The following is a 16,831-nucleotide window of genomic DNA, read 5'->3' on the forward strand; positions in this document are numbered from 1 at the left end:
TGGCGGTTCTAGACCATTTCAACTGGGGGGGCCAAGCTGGGGCCAGTTGTACTGTTAGAGGGGCCAGTTACATTAGACGTTATTGTTGTCATATCATTTTCTTCACTGCATTGCAGGCAAAATACCATGTTCATAATCATCATCGTTGCCACTGTCTAATAACAGATGTAAAAAAAAAAAAGAATGATACATTTTTGCTATGTAAAATTTATTTCATACTCCACATTTAGCGGGGCCCCAGAACCGCTAGCGGTGATATCAGAGCCCAAAATCAATATCGACTCATTGGAGCTCCACCATAAATATTTGGTCATTTAAGTAGGGCAATTTGTTTAATTCCCTCTTACGCATGCTGAGATACAGTATTCTACATGTTAATATTTACGGAGAAATCTAAAGCTCAGACACAAACAGCAGATATTACATTTTCATAATATATTTTAATTTTGTTTCATCCCAAACTGAGAAATCAACTGATACAGGGTGTCAACATGATGAAACTTGAAAAACCTGATCAGTGCATTATTTCTTTTTGGAGCATCTCTGTAAACAGAATTTAACACAAATTCACCTGATTGTCAAATACAATGGGCATAAGATCCAAACTGTGGCACAAGTATGTTGGTTTTGTTTTAAAACAAAAGAGTGAATTCAAGAGAGAATTCAAGAGAGACAAAGGCATACAACATTAAAACATAGCTCTGTTTTATGCATGGTTTATAACTAGTGTATTCGCTAACCGCGTTCCCAGCAGGAACGACTCGAGATTAGTGTATTTGCAAGCAACACATATTGCATCCCAAGCCTGTTATTTTACTTTGTTCTTCTGCTGGATCCTCTTCAGACGTTCATGGAAAGAAGGAGGAACTGAAAAGAGAAAAGTTTTTTCATAATCAAAAGCAAATCGTGTCTTGGTGGGCACATCACACCGGATGGACTTTACAGTGGAAACATATACACATATTATACAAAATGTAATGTTCATATTATACACATTTTTATTATACCTGCAGTATGTTCATGTTGACCTGACCTGTCTTGCTTTTGTCCAATGCTTGGAACACCCCTGGGGGAGGACAAATATATATTTTTTGTCAACAACCAATATAACATTGGGTATGTCCAACAACTCCAAAGCATTAAACATCTCTGAGTGTTTACTTGTTCCACGAAAATACAAGTTATTTGAGCAGCTACATCCCATAAGGTGTTACAGTCCCCTTGGTACTCACTGAACATATTTTCCAGGCGGACGATGCAGGTGAGGTAGTCATCAAAGTCGATGTCGTAGTTCTCATCAGCGAACCTCAAGCCAAGCAGCTGGAGGAGCTTGGTGTTCAGATGCATGCCTTGGATGGTGGAGACAGAATGTTACTAGTTAGGCTCTGATTCACACCTGAAGTCACAGCTTTGCCTTTGTCTTTCTGGCCCCCTGAAATGTCTCCTTGAGAAAGCGTGGGAGTACTCACAGAGAACGAGACCTTCAAGATCAAAGACAGGATTCAACACTAGCATTCTACCATTGAGATATGACCTTCTATGCAGGCATTCTGTTCTAACCCTATTTTTAATTTCACCTTTATTTAACCAGGTAGGCTAGTTGAGAACAAGTTCTCATTTACAACTGCGACCTGGCCAAGATAAAGCAAAGCAGTTCGACACATACAACAACACAGAGTTACACATGGAATAAACAAACATACAATCAATAATACAGTAGAAAAAAATCTATATACAACATGTGCAAATGAGGTAGAATAAGAGAGGTAAGGCAATAAATAGGCCACGGTGGCAAAGTAATTACAATATAGCAATTAAACACTGGAATGGTAAGATGTGCAGAAGATGAATGTGCAAGTAGAGATACTGGGGTGCAAAGGAGCAAGATAAATAAATACAGTATGGGGATGAGGTAGATTGAATGGGCTATTTACAGTTGAGCTAAATACAGATGCAGTGATCTGTGAGCTGCTCTGACAGCTGGTGAGGGAGGTAAGAGTCTCCAGCTTCAGAGATGTTTGCAGTTTGTTCCAGTCATTGGCAGCAGAGAACTGTAAGGAGAGGCATCCAAAGGAAGAATTGGCTTTGGGGGTGACCTGTGAGATATACCTGCTGGAGCGCGTGCTACGAGTGGGTGCTGCTATGGTGACCAGTGAGCTAGATAAGGCGGGGCTTTACCTAGCAGAGACTTGTAGATGACCTGGAGCCAGTGGGTTTGGCGACGAGTATGAAGCAAGGGCCAGCCAACGAGATCATACAGGTCGCAGTGGTGGGTAGTATATGGGGCTTTGGTGACAAAACGGATGGCACTGTGATAGACTGCATCCAATTTTCTGAGTAGAGTGTTGGAGGCTATTTTGGAAATGACATCGCCGAAGTCGAGGATCGGTAGGATGGTCAGTTTTACGAGGGTATGTTTGGCAGCATGAGTGAAGGATGCTTTGTTGCGAAATAGGAAGCCGATTCAAGATTTAATTTTGTATTGGAGATGTTTAATATGAGTCTGGAAGGAGAGTTTACAGTCTAACTAGACACCTAGGTATTTGTAGTTGTCCACATATTCTAAGTCAGAACCGTCGGGCGGGCAGGTGCGGGCAGCGAACGGTTGAAGAGCATGCATTTAGTTTTACTTGCATTTAAGAGCAGTTGGAGGCCACAGAAGGAGAGTTGTATGGCATTGAAGCTCATCTAGAGGTTAGTTAACACAGTGTCCAACGAAGGGTCAGAGGTATACAGAATGGTGTCGTCTGCGTAGAGGTGGATCAAAGAATCACCAGCAGCGAGAGCGACATCATTGATGTATACAGAGAAGAGAGTCGGCCCGAGAATTGAACCCTGTGGCACCCCCATAGAGACTGCCAGAGGTCCGGACAACAGGCCCTCTGATTTGACATACTGAACTCTATCGGAGAAGTAGTTGGTGAACCAAGCGAGGCAATCATTTGAGAAACCAAGGCTGTTGTGTCTGCCAAAAGAATGTTGTGATTGACAGAGTCGAAAGCCTTAGCCATGTCGATGAATACGGCTGCACAGTAATGTCTCTTATCGATGGCGGTTATGATATCGTTTAGGACCTTGAGCGTGGTTGAGGTGCACCCATGACCAGCTCTGAAACCAGATTGCATAGCGGACAAGGTACGGTGAGATTCGAAATGTACCAAGCGGTAGTCTCTCACCTGCTGCTTTGAGAGCTATGCGGAGCTCATAGGAGGACATCTTCCCTGACCGGTCCGTGTCATAAGAAATGAAGAGCATCTGCAACCAACACCATAGACATCGTTATCACCTCCAATCCACACACATGTTCAATATTAAATTGCCATCATAGGCTATTGTATAACAATGTATATGATATTGTAAATGACAGCAACATGTAGTCATGCTGTACTTACAATCCATTTCTTCATCTTTTCCCAGAAGACCTTAAACTCCTGAAACTCAAGCTGCCCTGAATTGTCAACCTGGATTGATCTGTCAAGGCAAATAACCTACATGACCAAAAGTATGTGGACACATGCTCGTCAAACATCTCATTCCAAAATCATGGGCATTAATATTGAGTTGGTCCCCACTTTGCTGCTATAACAGCTTCCACTCTTCTGGGAAGGCTTTCCACTAGATGTTGTAACATTGCTGTGGGGACTTGCTTACATTCAACTACAAGAGCATTAGTGAGGACGGACACTGATGTTGGGCGATAAGGCCTGGCTCGCAGTCGGCGTTCCAATTCTTCCCAAAGGTGTTCGATGGGGTTGAGGTCAGGGTTCTGTGCAAGCAAGTCAAGTTCTTCCACACACCAAAACATTTCTGTATGGACCTTGCTTTGTGCACAGGGGCAGGAAAGGTCCTTCCCCAAACTGTTGCCACAAAGTTGGAAACACAGAATTGTCTAAAATGTCATTGTAGACTGTAGTGTTAATATTTCCCTTCACTGGAACTAAGAGGCCTAGCCCAAACCATGAAAAACAGCCCCAGACCATTATTCCTCTTCCACCAAACTTTACAGTTGGCACTATGCATTCCGTCAGGTAGTTCTTCTTGCATCCGCCAAACCAGATTCATCCATCAGACTTGCCAGATGGTGAAGCATGATTCATCATTCTAGAAAACGCCTTTCCACTGCTCCAGAGTCCAATGGCGGCGAGCTTTACATCACTGCAGCCAATGCTTGGCATTGCGCATGGTGATCTTTGGCTGCTCAACCATGGAAATTAATTTAATGAATCTCCCGATGAACAGTTATTGTGCTGACGTTGCTTCCAGAGGCAGTTTGGAACTCGGTAGTGAGTGTTGCAACCGAGGCCAGAATTTTTACACGCTTCAGCACTCGGCGATCCCATTCTGTGAGCTTGTGTGGGCTACCACTTCACGGTTGAGCCGTTGTTGCTCCTAGACGTTTCCACTTCACAATAACAGCACTTACAGTTGACCAAGGCAGCTCTAACAGGGCAGAAATTTGACGAACTGACTTGCTGGAAACGTGGCATCCTATGACAGTGAAAGTCACTGAGCTCTTCAGTAAGGCCATTCTACTTCCAATGTTTGACTATGGAGATTGCATGACTGTGTGGCTGAAATAGCCAAATCCCCTAATTTGAAGGAGTGTCCACATACTTTTGTAAATATAGTGTATATTGTAAAAGCATGAATCCAATATTGATCACAGTAATGCATTTTCCAAAGCCTCATTATAGGCATTTAGGACAGGTAAAGGATACATCCATCAGGTTGATGATGCTGTGGCAGGTGTTGAGACTCAAACCATTAAACTTGATCTCTCTCCCTGAAGGAAAAGAGAGGAACATCATAACAAATCCCTAAAATAATACTGATAATATTCTAAAATCTGTAATCCATGAAAGTATAACCTCAGAGTGTGCAAGTTTTTTGAATTTTTTTTTTTAGCTTTAAAGAGTCAAGAGTCAACCTATGTGCGTGTGGATGTGTATTCAAATGACATTCGTTGAATTGCTCTTTATGCTAACGTCTGAGTTGTAATAAAACATGGGACTTTTAAGAGGAGGGCTGCTTACTCCTGCTAAGTACTCCATTCAACACCTGCTGAAGCTCCTTGGCAGAGATGGCCTGGTCCTAGGGAGAAGACACAATAGACAAAATATTACCTTCTGGTTATGCACACGTTTCAAAGTTTATTCGCCACAGGACACAACAGGTGTAAAACAGTACAGTGAAATTCTTACTTTGAGAGCTCTTTCAGTGCCAGTACCTTATTCAATGCAGGGATACTGGAGTGGTGCAAGTGTGTGGCGTCAATAATGAGTGTGTGAGTAAGGCTGTATGCGAGTGTGTGCGCGTGTGAGTAAGAGTGACAGTGAAGGTGTGTGTCAGAGAGGGTAGAGTGTGTGGATCGTCTGACAGAGTGGGATATTATAAGAGGGAGAGCAGTAGTTGTTAGCCATTTAACAGTCTTATGACCAGGGGATACGACATTACTGTATTCCTTTCGACATGCTCATAGTCTCTGAATCTGTGACATTGCCAGTTATCAGAAACAGCTCTCCTCATTTCTTATAATATTTTTACTTTCTTACCGAACCAGCAATCTTTTCAAACATTCTCCTCAGTCCCTTCTCCTCATCCGTCTCCTCCTCTGGTAGACTGGGCATTGGGGGCTGAGAGATACATCACAATACATCATCAACAGGAAGTAAAAATCATTGCAGTTTTGTGGTATTCAATAGCAGAGTACTTACATCGGGCAAATCAGCATCTACTGTGTTTCCCATCTCCCTGTTGATGTCAACATCCTGTGATTAGCTTTCTATTACATACATTAACTTGTCCAGCAAATCTTACATTGAATGACAATTTAGGCTACATGTAATATTAAAAGTCAAATAAATCTTAGTGTAGATTGGCTACAGTCATCAAGGGCTTTCATTCAACCTATCTGCTTGAAACTAATACTGATTCACAGACAATACTCCCAAATGTAAATATCCTACATGGTTCCGGCTGCCTTCTCAGAGAAGATGCGTATGAGGAAGTCGGCCTCGTCGTGGGGCTGGAAGGTGGTGGGCACCAGCAGGTAGTTCCCTGGGGGCAAGGTGAAGCGCTCGGAGATCTCCCTCACGTTGATGTAGGTCTTACTGCGAGCCTTGGACCCATTGTACCGGAAGAAGTCTTTCCCCAGGTGGTCCTCATCTGCAGGGGCCTGAGGGAGAAGAGAGAGGGAGGGACATGTTTTTAGAGACCCTTCAAATTCTAATGAGGAAATTTGTGATGAACCACAATAACTGTAACTATAGGTAGCATGTACTAGGAAATTGAAAACCAATGTATTCCTATTGTTTGTGCATATGGCCTCTTTGCCTGTTGTCTCTCTAACCTCGTAAAGAGCAAAGCCGATGGTTTGCAGGTCCAGTCCCTCTTTCCTCAGCGCACGGCGGTTCTTCTGCATCAGAGCGATGACCACGCTGCACTTATCATTATTATCGTCAGCATGCTTCAGGATCAGCTTGAACTGAGGGTTGGTCCAAAATGTATCTGGGGAAAACAGGTTTAAATGGTTGTATTGTTGCTGGGCTGGAACAAAAGCCTACACTATCTGGCATTCCAGAATCAAGGTTGGTCACTTCTGGCACAGTGGATTCATCATAAAGATACAATTGGCATTCCTTTTATCTGGGTCATCAAATTTGTATGAACCAAGCTGACTGTCACATTACAAAGCTCAGATGGAAATGTACTGTGTAGAACATATATGTTCATCTCTCATGTAGAATAGGGAATCATGTCAAGTCTATTTATTACATTTATGTCTGCAACCTTGTCCTCTCACCTATGAAGTTCCTGCAGCCGCCTGCGGTGGAGCCACGGATCCAGTTGCCCTCGAACATGTTCACCTCCCACTTCCGCTTGGTGTCGTCCGTCAGAGAGTCCGGCGTCAGGTTGCAGATCTCTATCTTGTCGTAGTTGGCCTTGAAGTCCTCAAACTCCATCCTGAAACAAGCAACCTTTTTGATTCAGAAAAGTCTTCACTGTATACACGAGTGGTCCCCAGACCTTGTCCAGTAACTGTTCAGGGCCACTGGAAAGCCTATTGCTGTTGAACATGCGGGAAACTTTGATGTAGTGCCAGATGTAAAACTATTACAATCGCTGTTGTTACTAACCAGAATTCACCATCATCCATGGAGTTCTGAAGAATGCGTTTCTTCTCAGAACTGTCGATCACATTCCACTCCCTGGACCTGTAAGAGAGAAAACATGACAGAATAACCCACTCTCCCATAATGCATAGTGTATGCTGGTTTTTATTCCTACTCATTTCAGCAACACCTGATGGAAATTAACTGGACTCACTCGTCACTCCAGGCACCGTTCCATTCCACCTGTCCCCAAGGGTTCCTGATCCGGATCAGCTTGACCTTTTTTCCTCTGTAGTTAACCTCCTCAAGGCCTGTGATGGAGTAGGCGTGTCCCTTCACCAGTCCTGAAGCTGTCTGGGCCTCTGACTCAGCAGAGCTGGTGATCTGGAGAGAGAAAAAAACTAACTGTATCAGCCACCAAAGACCAGGACTATGTCTCTCAAACCTGTACCCATATTCACAAAGTGTCTCATAGTAGTAGGAGTGTAGATCTAGGATCAGGTCCATCCTGTCTATATTATCTTATTCATTGTAATCTAAAAGACAAAAACTGATCCTATATCTGACCAGCACTCCTATTCTGAGACGCTTTGGAAATACGGGACCTGGTGTCTAAGGACCCCATGTATAATGGTCTTCCATTGAAACTTGTTTGGAGGCCCTTACGTCGATAGAGCAGCCCATCATTGAGCCTCTGTCGTAGGCCTTCTTCATGATGTTGAAGAGGTCGGTTGGAGCACTTTTGGTCTCGTACGTCTCCCCCACGCCGCCGGTGAAGTCCTCCATGGCCTCCAGGGTAGAGCCTCCCTTCAGGGACTCATAGCTCCCGTTCAACCTGACAGGACAAGGAATGGGATGGAATGGGTTAACTAGGGATATAACGGGCATCAAATAGCAGGCATCTGAAAATTAACCCAAGCTTTGCAGAGTGTCTGCACGCATTTGGTGAAAAATTGGTTACAATCATCCAATACTCATGTTTTACATGAACTACACACTATCAAGCAAACGTGACGATAAGAACCGACAATAGTTGTACAAAACACCTATTTTAGTTTGCATAAATGTTATATCTGTACTTTTCAAAGTTTACAAGTTACACATACTTGGCATAGGCCTTCTCCAGCAGTGCGCTCCAAAACTCGTTGTTGGAGGCAGAGTGGAGCAGCACCAGGCGATTCCTCACAGCAGGCAGTCGGTCATCCACCACCACGTCCAGCCATCTGTTGTGCTGCCAGAACTGGAGGAGAGAGACTATACTTAAGCAATAAGGCCCGAGGCGGTGTGGTGTAAGGCCAATATACCACAGCTAAGGGTTGTTCTTACGCACGACGCAACGCGGAGTGCCTAGATACAGCCCTTAGCCGTGATATATTGGCCATATACCACAAACCCTGAGGTTCCTTATTGCTATTATAAACTGGTTACCAACGTAGTTAGAGCAGTAAAAATAAATATTTTGTCATATCCATGGTATATGGTCTGATATACCACGGCTGTCAGCCAAATCAGAATTCAGGGCTCGAACCACCCAGTTTATAATTACGGATGACTTCCTTTAACTAAAGAATTGTGTAATCACTGATGTCAATACAGTAAGTACTATGTGCAGTGGGAAGAAAAAGTATGTGAACCCTTTGGACCCTACTGTTACCTGGATTTCTGCAGAAATTGGTCATAACATTTTATCTGATCTTCATCCAAGTCACAACAATAGACAAACAGTCTGCTTAAACTAATAACACGCAAACAATTAATTGTTCATGTCTATTGAACACACAGTGTAAACATTCACAGTGCAGGTTGGGAAAAGTGTGTGAACCCTTGGATTTAATAACAGGTTGACCCTCCTTTGGCAGCAATAACCTCAACCAAACGTTTTCTGTAGTTGCGGATCAGACCTGCACAACGGTCAGGAGGAATTTTGGACCATTCCTCTTTACAAAACTGTTTCAGTTCCACACTATTCTTGGGATGTCTAGTGTGAACCGCTCGAGGTCATGCCACAGCATCTCAATCGGGTTGAGGTCAGGACTGACTGGGCCACTCCAGAAGGCGTATTTTCTTCTGTTCAAGCCATTCTGTTGTTGATTTACTTCTGTCTTTTGGGTTGTTGTCCTGTTGTCCTGACCTAACTTCTGTTGAGCTTTAATTGGCGGACAGATAGCCTTACATTCCCCTGCAAAATGTCTTGATAAAAAAAGTCATTTTTCTGTTGATGATAGCAATGCTCCCTCCACCATAGTTTACAGTTGGGATGAGGTTTTGATGTTGGTGTGCTGTGCCTTTTCTTCTCCGCACATAGTGTTGTGTATTCCTTCCAAACAACAAAACTTTAGTTTCATCTGTCCACAGAATATTTTGCCAGTAGCACTGGAATATCCAGGTGCTCTTTTGCGAACTTCAGACGTGCGGCAATGTTTTTTTTTGGACAGCCGTGGCTTTTCCATGGTGTCCTCCCATGAACACCATTCTTGTTTAGTGTTTTACGTATTGTAGACTCATCAACACAGATGTTAGCATCTTCCAGAGATTTCTGTAAGTCTTTTGCTGACACTCTAGGATTCTTCTTAACCTCATTGAGCATTCTGCGCTGTGCTCTTGCAGTCATCTTTGCAGGACGGCCACTCCTAGGGAGAGTAGCAACAGTGATGAAATTTCTCCATTTATAGACAGTTTGTCTTACTGTGGACTGATTTTTAGAGATACTTTTGTAACCCTTTCCAACTTCATGCAAGGCAATAATTCTTAATCTTAGGTCTTCTGAGATCTCTTTTGTTCGTGGCATGGTTCACATCCGGAAACGCTTCTTGTGAATAGCAAACTCTAATTTTGAGAGTGTTTTTTACTGGGCAGGGCAGCTCTAATCAAAATCTCCAATCTCGCCTCATTGATTCAACTCCAGGTTAGTTGACGCCTGACTCCAATTAGCTTTTGGAGAAGTCATTAGCCTAGGGGTTCACATACTTTTCCCAACCTACACAGTGAATGTTTAAATGGTGTATTCAATACAGACAAGAAAAATACAATCATTTGTGTGTTATTAGTTTAAGCAGACTGTGTTTGTCTATTGTTGTGACTTAGATGAAGATCAGGTCAAACTGTATGTCAAATGAATTCATAAATCCAGGTAATTCCAAAGGGTTCACATACTTTTTCTTGCCACTTTAACAATTAACATTTAAGACTCAAACATTCTGTGAATAATGTAATATTGTCATATAGATAAAATGCAATGTTCTATCAATAAATGTGATGGGCAGTTGATAGCTTTGTAGTGGGCGAGTCTACCTGGAAGTGGAAGATGCCAGCGTAGCTGCGGTCAAAGCCCTGGTCGTTGGGCACCACTCTGGCCAGGGTCTCCTTATGGAGGGTCAGAGAGGCAATGGCTGCCAGGAGCCAGCAGTCCCCTGGGTGACACAGACAGTGACAGACAGAGAGAGAGATTTAATGAGTCAGGACCTACACACTGAAAACCATGGACATAACCCCCCATCTTAGCTGTCGTATGTAATGCTATAGAGTCTAAGTCTTCAATTCAAGGCCCGGGGGCCACATCAGGCCCGCAATCTGCTTTCTTGTGGTCCCCAGACAAATATCTCATTGTTATTTCTAGTGTTTGTATATGGATGTATGATATACGATTCGTATCATATAAGAAGCACTATGTATACAAACCTAGTGCTCCTTGACATATGTCTGTCCTGTCAGCCCCACCGACTATGAATTCGGGATTCTCGCAAAGTTCCTGTAAAAGAATAGGAGCAGGTGTAAGAGGCTTAGTGACAGTGGAGAAACAGGTTTAAATGGAGATGGGGTTAGGAGTGACTCTGCCGCCTCGGGTAGGTGTGTTCACATTCCTGGCGTCTTAATCAGTCAAAGTCCCCAGTTACTGGAACGCAGAAACACAGAGTGATACAGGTATTCATTCACAAGGGTCACCCAAGAGAAAAATGTGTAAGGATCATAAATAGGATCTTAGTTGGATCTTTCCCATTTTAGTCTCTAATGTTACATGGAGAGATGGTTTTCTTGGAGGTTTGAGGTATGCTAGTTTTAATGGTTGATCACAGATCTTATTAGTTACACATTGCTGTGTCAACCTTGGCAAGGCACTCACTCTCAATGGCAGTGTGTGGTCAGCGGTATGTATTGAAATGCACAGTGTGAATGCTGTTGTGGATATACAATGAGTGAAAACTGGCTAGCGTAAACTCTTAAGATTAGCTAACCTCTCTGAGCACATAACCTGTCAACCACCACTCCCAGCAAAGTCAACAGAGAGAAAACATTCAATGCATGCTTCAAGGCTACATTCCAGAAGACTGTGCCCTACACGTGAGACAGGCATGTACAGTATCTCCAGCTTAATTTGTGTACATAGGACATTTTATAGTTCCAAGTTTCAAGACATGAACACTTCAGAAAGGGAATTAGATATTAGCCAGATAAACGTATCGGCTAATACATTCCTTTCTTGCAGTACTGGTTTTAAAGGGATGGTTGGATAAAAGCTCGTCATCAACAGAGAGAGAACTGGCCAGGTCTTGAGGTTTGATATAATGTGAATAAGGTAAATATAAGGATTATAGTCTTCTATACTTTAACATTGTATAGTGTCTTGCCTTCAGATCAAATTAGCACAATCTACCTACGACAGAGACCCCGTCCAGGCCATTCCTTCTCAACGGTCAACTACAAATATTCTAATTACGCTGTAATTACCACTAATTACAGTATTTGTCACATTAGCGCCCTCGTAGTAGACCATTTGTACTATAGCTTACATACCCCAGGCCTCTTCCATTCAAAGTTGATGGGCACACTCTGGCTGTAGTAGAGGGATGAGTCGCAGGCAGGGAAGTCTGGGTCCTCAAAGAGTTTCTTCTTCTGTAGACACTCCTGCCTCAGCTGCTCAAATGTCTTCCCATCCCCTTGGGTGCTGATCGACTTGGCGGGCATTTTGAGGGCTCAGACTAAAGGGGAAACTAGGGAGAGATGGAGAAGGACGGTGTGTGTGTGTGGGAGAGATGTCCCTTGTTTGTGAGCAGTGACAGAGACTGGGAGAGAGAGAGAGAGAGAGAGAGAGAGAGAGAGAGGGGCGTTGGTGTTTTGCCTGTCCTGTTTCTTTGATATGTATGTGGTTTGGACGGAGTGACAAGCTTGTCAAGCAGGTGGGTAGATAGGTACACACCCTCCAGACATAAACTGGTTTGTCCACTCCCATGGCAACACACCTGACCTCGCCCACTTTCCCTGCCCAACTGGCTGTTACTGCTCGCCCTCTGGTATGAGAGTTCACTATAGAATGTGTTCTAGAATGTCAGGTTTTTAGGTAGTGACAGATTTGAAGTCACTGCTAACATGTTATGTATATTTGAAGTGGAACAGCACAAGATTTAGATCTTAAAGATCAGGATCAATTTGTGGAGAAATAGTTGATCCTATGACGTTATTAAAAGGCCATTTAAAAAGAAACGATCGTTTACCAAAAAAAGGCTGATATGAACAGAAAATGTATGTCAACTGACAAGAGTGTCCATTTGTTTTATCTTTACCATTATAGATATGAAACAATATAAACACTCCAAGTCCAAATCTTTCTCTAAACTTTCTCAATTCATTTTCACCCACAAAGAAAAACATGCAACAGGGTGCCAACTCTCTTGAAAAAGAAAAACCAGGTACAGCCAGTCAGAGATTACAAAAATATATTTACACTTCTCAGCATATTACAAATAATGCCACTAACAGAATGGTAAGAAACAAAGTACAGCTGTCATTCTTCACCTGTGACTACTCTCATATTGATCACAGTTCAGCATTTCATAGCATACCACCATTCTCAATTAGCGGTGATGATGTTTAACAACTGTATGAGGACAAATTCTGGGGAGATGCTGATTTTAAAAAACTCATGTAATCGAATAGCCAGAGACCCATTTTTTAGATCAATGTGAATTTTGTGCGTGACCGAATAAAACAGGTGTTGACCATCAAGGCACTAGACCCAAAATGCAATCCTCATCCGTAATCATGCCAAGCTAACATTCTACTTTGATGTAAATTTATTGGAAACATTTCGGAAGCCTGAACAGTTGAGGTCTCACTAGTAGGACCCATCAAGTAGTTCTCAGTGAAAATGCCATAAATCACAAGTCCTTTCCTACGAATCTACCCTCTTCCATGTAACTTCTCATTTTGGCATTGTGGATATAAGCATCAAAATAAAACCAAGTCATTTTTTGCAGTATGTTCAGATTAACAGCTCTTATTCTACTCAGAGATCTTGTCAAAAACAACCTTGAGTGGGCAATTTTAGCAGGTGACCTTTTGACCTGAAATTAAGCCTCTCTGTGATTGGCTTAGGGAAGAAAACATGTATGTCTCCATGGTGAACATGTTTGAGATGGACACAACAGTCTTTTAAACAAAACTAAACAGACAGGCCAAACAAAACGGCTACTGTCCATGTTTCTCCTGCGCTGTTCCCGTCACCAGGAGCAAGTTACAGGCCATGAACTGGACGTTGAGCACGTTGCTGGTGTTGCCTGTGTAGAGCCCCACCAGCTCGCTGGATGAGCCATCCACGTGGGTCGTCCCGTGGGAGTTTCGGATGTCCCACACCCTGACTGAGTTGTCCATGGAAGAGGAGGCCACCAGGCTGCTGTCGGGGCTGAACGACAGGCTGGTGACACTGTCCGTGTGGCCCCTCAGGTCCTTGACCAGAGCCCCTGAGGCCAGGTCCCACAGCTTCACCCGCTGGTCCTCGCCCGCCGACGCCAGGTACTTCCCGTTGGGCGCGAAGGCTACGGACAACACAGGGCCGCGGTGGCCTGTGAACAGGCGCACTGACGCCCCCTGCTGGGTACTCCAGAGGCGGACGGTTTTATCCGTTGAGCCTGTGGCCAGGTAGTTTGAATTGGGGTGGAACTTGACGCAGTCCACGTCCGCTAGGTGGCCGGCGTAGAGCCTCAGGGGGTAGGTCCTGGAGAAGGTCCAGAGGCGGGCAGTGCGGTCGTGAGAGCCGCTGGCAAAGTAGAGGCTGCAGGGGCTGACGTCCACGTCCCAGACGGGGTAGGCGTGGCCCTGGTAGAGGGCCGTGTTGGTGAAGCTGCCCAGGTCCCAGTAGCGAATGGACGTGTCCTCCGAGCAGGATAGCAGGCCCGAGCTGTCTGTCAGGAAGGCTGTGCGGAACACCGGACCGCTGTGGCCACGCAGGGTCTTGATCTCGCTGCCCGAGCCATCCTCTTCATCTGCCTGAATACAGGGGGAAAAGAGCGCATTGACATTTTCAGAGGAAACACCATTGTACTGCCTAGATATGTAAAGGTTTGCCATACTTGGCAGCAGAGATACTAACAACCGCCATGTCATTTATCTAACAACTGACTTTTTCTGTAAAAATCGTAACCAAAGAAAATCCTCTCACCTCCTCTTCCAGCACGTCGCATGCTAGGCGGATGTGTGACACGTCGGTCCGGTGTGGCCTGGCCTTCAGTTTCCTGGCCCTAAGACTCCATAGCTTGACGGCCGAGCTGTCGAACCCGGCGGCCAGCAGCTTGCTGTCGGCCGACACCTCTGCCGTGTTCAGTAGCTGCTCCGTGTGCTGGAAGGCGTAGAAGCACACGGTGGTGAGTGACGGCGGCCCCTCACGCACCTTCTTAATGCAGTCCTGCAGTGCCTCCAGGGCCGCCTCGCTCTGCGGGATCCCTGTGGGGACCTCCACCCCCGCCACCTCTCCTCGCTCAGGGCCATCCGTGCCCGACCACGAGGAGGTAGAGTTGGGGGCCGTGGTGGCGGCCCCGGTAGCTCCCGCACCCGTCGTCCCGTACAGCTGGTAGTCGGTGCGTGGTGAGGAGGTGACCTCTACCTGGACGTGGGTGCTGAGGGCCCTGCAGAGGGTACTGTTGTCTTCGCTCTGCAGGTAGCGTAACAAGTAACTGTAGGCCGGCTCCGTCAGGTTCACCACGTACTTGTGGTCGAGGAAGGCCAGGAGCTTGGGGTTGGCGGTGACATCCTGCTGGGTGAGGACATGGCGAAGCTGCTCCACGGTGGAGCGCTGCTCGGCGTCCCCCAGGAAGAGGCCGTGGAAGCGGCTGTAGAAGCCATCCACCGCCCCCTTCAGGCTGCAGCGCACCATGTCCAGGTGGAGGTAAACGAAGAGCGGGTACATGATGCAGCTCACCTCCTGGCCCCATGGCAACACCGCTTCTGGACCAGAGAAAATAAACAAAGAGTAAGGCCACGATCCTATGCCAACAATAACTAGCATAGCATTTACAATACATTGCTTCATACTAAGTGGTAAGCTAGTATGGACACTGGAACATATCCCAATGTTGCATAGCAGCGTACATATCATCAGTCTCCATTCTCTATGCAATTGTTAAGTACCTGAGAGAAAATTGCGAAGTCTGGAAAATTGGGTCTCGTACTGTTGAGGGTCAGCTTGGCAAGGGGCAGCAGAGACAATGTTTGCACACCCCAACTCTGTCTGCACTGCTCAAAGAAAGAGACAATAAGATTAGGTATATGTCCATGAGTAATCACCTGGTACTACTCATCCTAAACTAAAAGATAATGCTTGAGCTTCTCCATAAGTGAGATTTGCTGAATCATGTCTGCAAAAATAGTTGGCATCATTCACCCATTACATCTGTGATACTAGTTTAACTTGATTTGGTCATAAAGCTTAGCACCAGATACCGGCTAGCTGCCACTTCAAAGCCTCACCTGTGAGGTTGGCAGCCATCTCCTCTGCGGAATGGGACAGTTTAGCCCCCTTCAGGGAACTTTCAGTGTCCACATACTGCCTCCGCTTCAGGTACTGAGCTACAGTGTACTGGATCTGCTCCGTGCGTACCCGCTTCATAACCTGGGAAAATATTAAAACAGTTTAACACCATGGGCAAAAGCAAATGCTTTACCTGCGTTAAGACGTTGTTTAGCTGCTGTAACTTACTGGATTGCATTTCCATAAATGAGTTAACTCCTTACAAACACTGCTAGAAATTAGATAGCTATATTAATAACTTGCTGGAATTACATAGACCCATGAGTAACTCACTTCAGCGCTGTAGCTAACACTTTCCAACAACAACCATTCAATAAGACTGCTAGCCAGTGTTAACAAGGGTCACTATGCAAACTTGGGAGAATCATGAATGACATGTCCGTACAAGTGAGCAACAAATGCACTGGTAAAATGATGCACCAAACAGTTTAAGTAAAGAGTACTGCAGTCCTGTCATTAGCAAACTAGCCAGCAGCTAACGTTAGCTAAGCTAGCTAGTCGATAGAAGGGCCACACGGACCTTTCGGGAACTTTAAGCGGGTTTATTAACGAAAAACATCTCATCAACAACAACTTGGCCACTCACTGCATATCGTGCTGATATTCTTCGTTGTCAGTTACAGCTATTAAGGAGATTATATTTATGCAGTGTGATTGTTTTTTATCACAAATATCCCGTTGCCTATCGTAGCAACCCCATCATGTATGTCCACCCCTTCCATCAAAAATAGCAGCTCGCTCTCATCTTGCAGTCATCGATCGATTGACTCATCTTGCCTGAATGTGATGGCAAGAAATCAATTTTGTGTTCTGTTTACTGACACCCAAAACACTACAACTAGCTACTTGCAAAAGCCAATCAATCCACAATCAGTAATAGTGTAATACAATTTTAATTGAAGGGTTTATTCATCAATGACAA

General features: G+C 44.7%; 2 protein-coding genes across 3 annotated transcripts; both read right to left on the reverse strand.

Moving 5' to 3' along the window:
* Window positions 1-420: 420 nt before the first annotated feature.
* LOC106564727 (calpain-9) lies at window positions 421-12,250 on the reverse strand. Its single transcript, XM_014131020.2, has 19 exons — window positions 11,904-12,250; window positions 10,791-10,860; window positions 10,404-10,522; window positions 8,219-8,352; window positions 7,779-7,947; window positions 7,327-7,496; window positions 7,137-7,214; window positions 6,803-6,963; window positions 6,350-6,507; window positions 5,967-6,175; window positions 5,715-5,751; window positions 5,553-5,633; window positions 5,034-5,091; window positions 4,719-4,783; window positions 3,393-3,461; window positions 3,177-3,255; window positions 1,233-1,349; window positions 1,008-1,066; window positions 421-867 (listed from the first exon to the last, which is right to left on the reverse strand). Exons 1-19 carry the CDS (start codon window positions 12,072-12,074, stop codon window positions 841-843), a joined length of 2,031 nt encoding a protein of 676 aa, XP_013986495.1. The 5' UTR covers window positions 12,075-12,250; the 3' UTR covers window positions 421-840.
* Window positions 12,251-12,806: 556 nt separating this feature from the next.
* On the reverse strand, window positions 12,807-16,687 carry LOC106564729 (TAF5-like RNA polymerase II p300/CBP-associated factor-associated factor 65 kDa subunit 5L). 2 transcript variants are annotated; one of them, XM_014131024.2, is made up of 5 exons: window positions 16,496-16,687; window positions 15,849-15,990; window positions 15,510-15,614; window positions 14,545-15,323; window positions 12,807-14,372 (listed from the first exon to the last, which is right to left on the reverse strand). In XM_014131024.2, exons 2-5 carry the CDS (start codon window positions 15,985-15,987, stop codon window positions 13,575-13,577), a joined length of 1,821 nt encoding a protein of 606 aa, XP_013986499.1. In that variant the 5' UTR covers window positions 15,988-15,990; window positions 16,496-16,687; the 3' UTR covers window positions 12,807-13,574. The 2 variants fall into 2 exon arrangements, with proteins under 2 accessions (XP_013986499.1, XP_013986498.1); XM_014131023.1 differs by having other exon boundaries at window positions 14,545-15,326; window positions 16,496-16,685.
* Between the last annotated feature and the right edge of the window lie 144 nt (window positions 16,688-16,831).

This window comes from Salmo salar, chromosome ssa12, assembly GCF_905237065.1.
Source record: "Salmo salar chromosome ssa12, Ssal_v3.1, whole genome shotgun sequence".
NCBI lineage: Eukaryota > Metazoa > Chordata > Actinopteri > Salmoniformes > Salmonidae > Salmo > Salmo salar.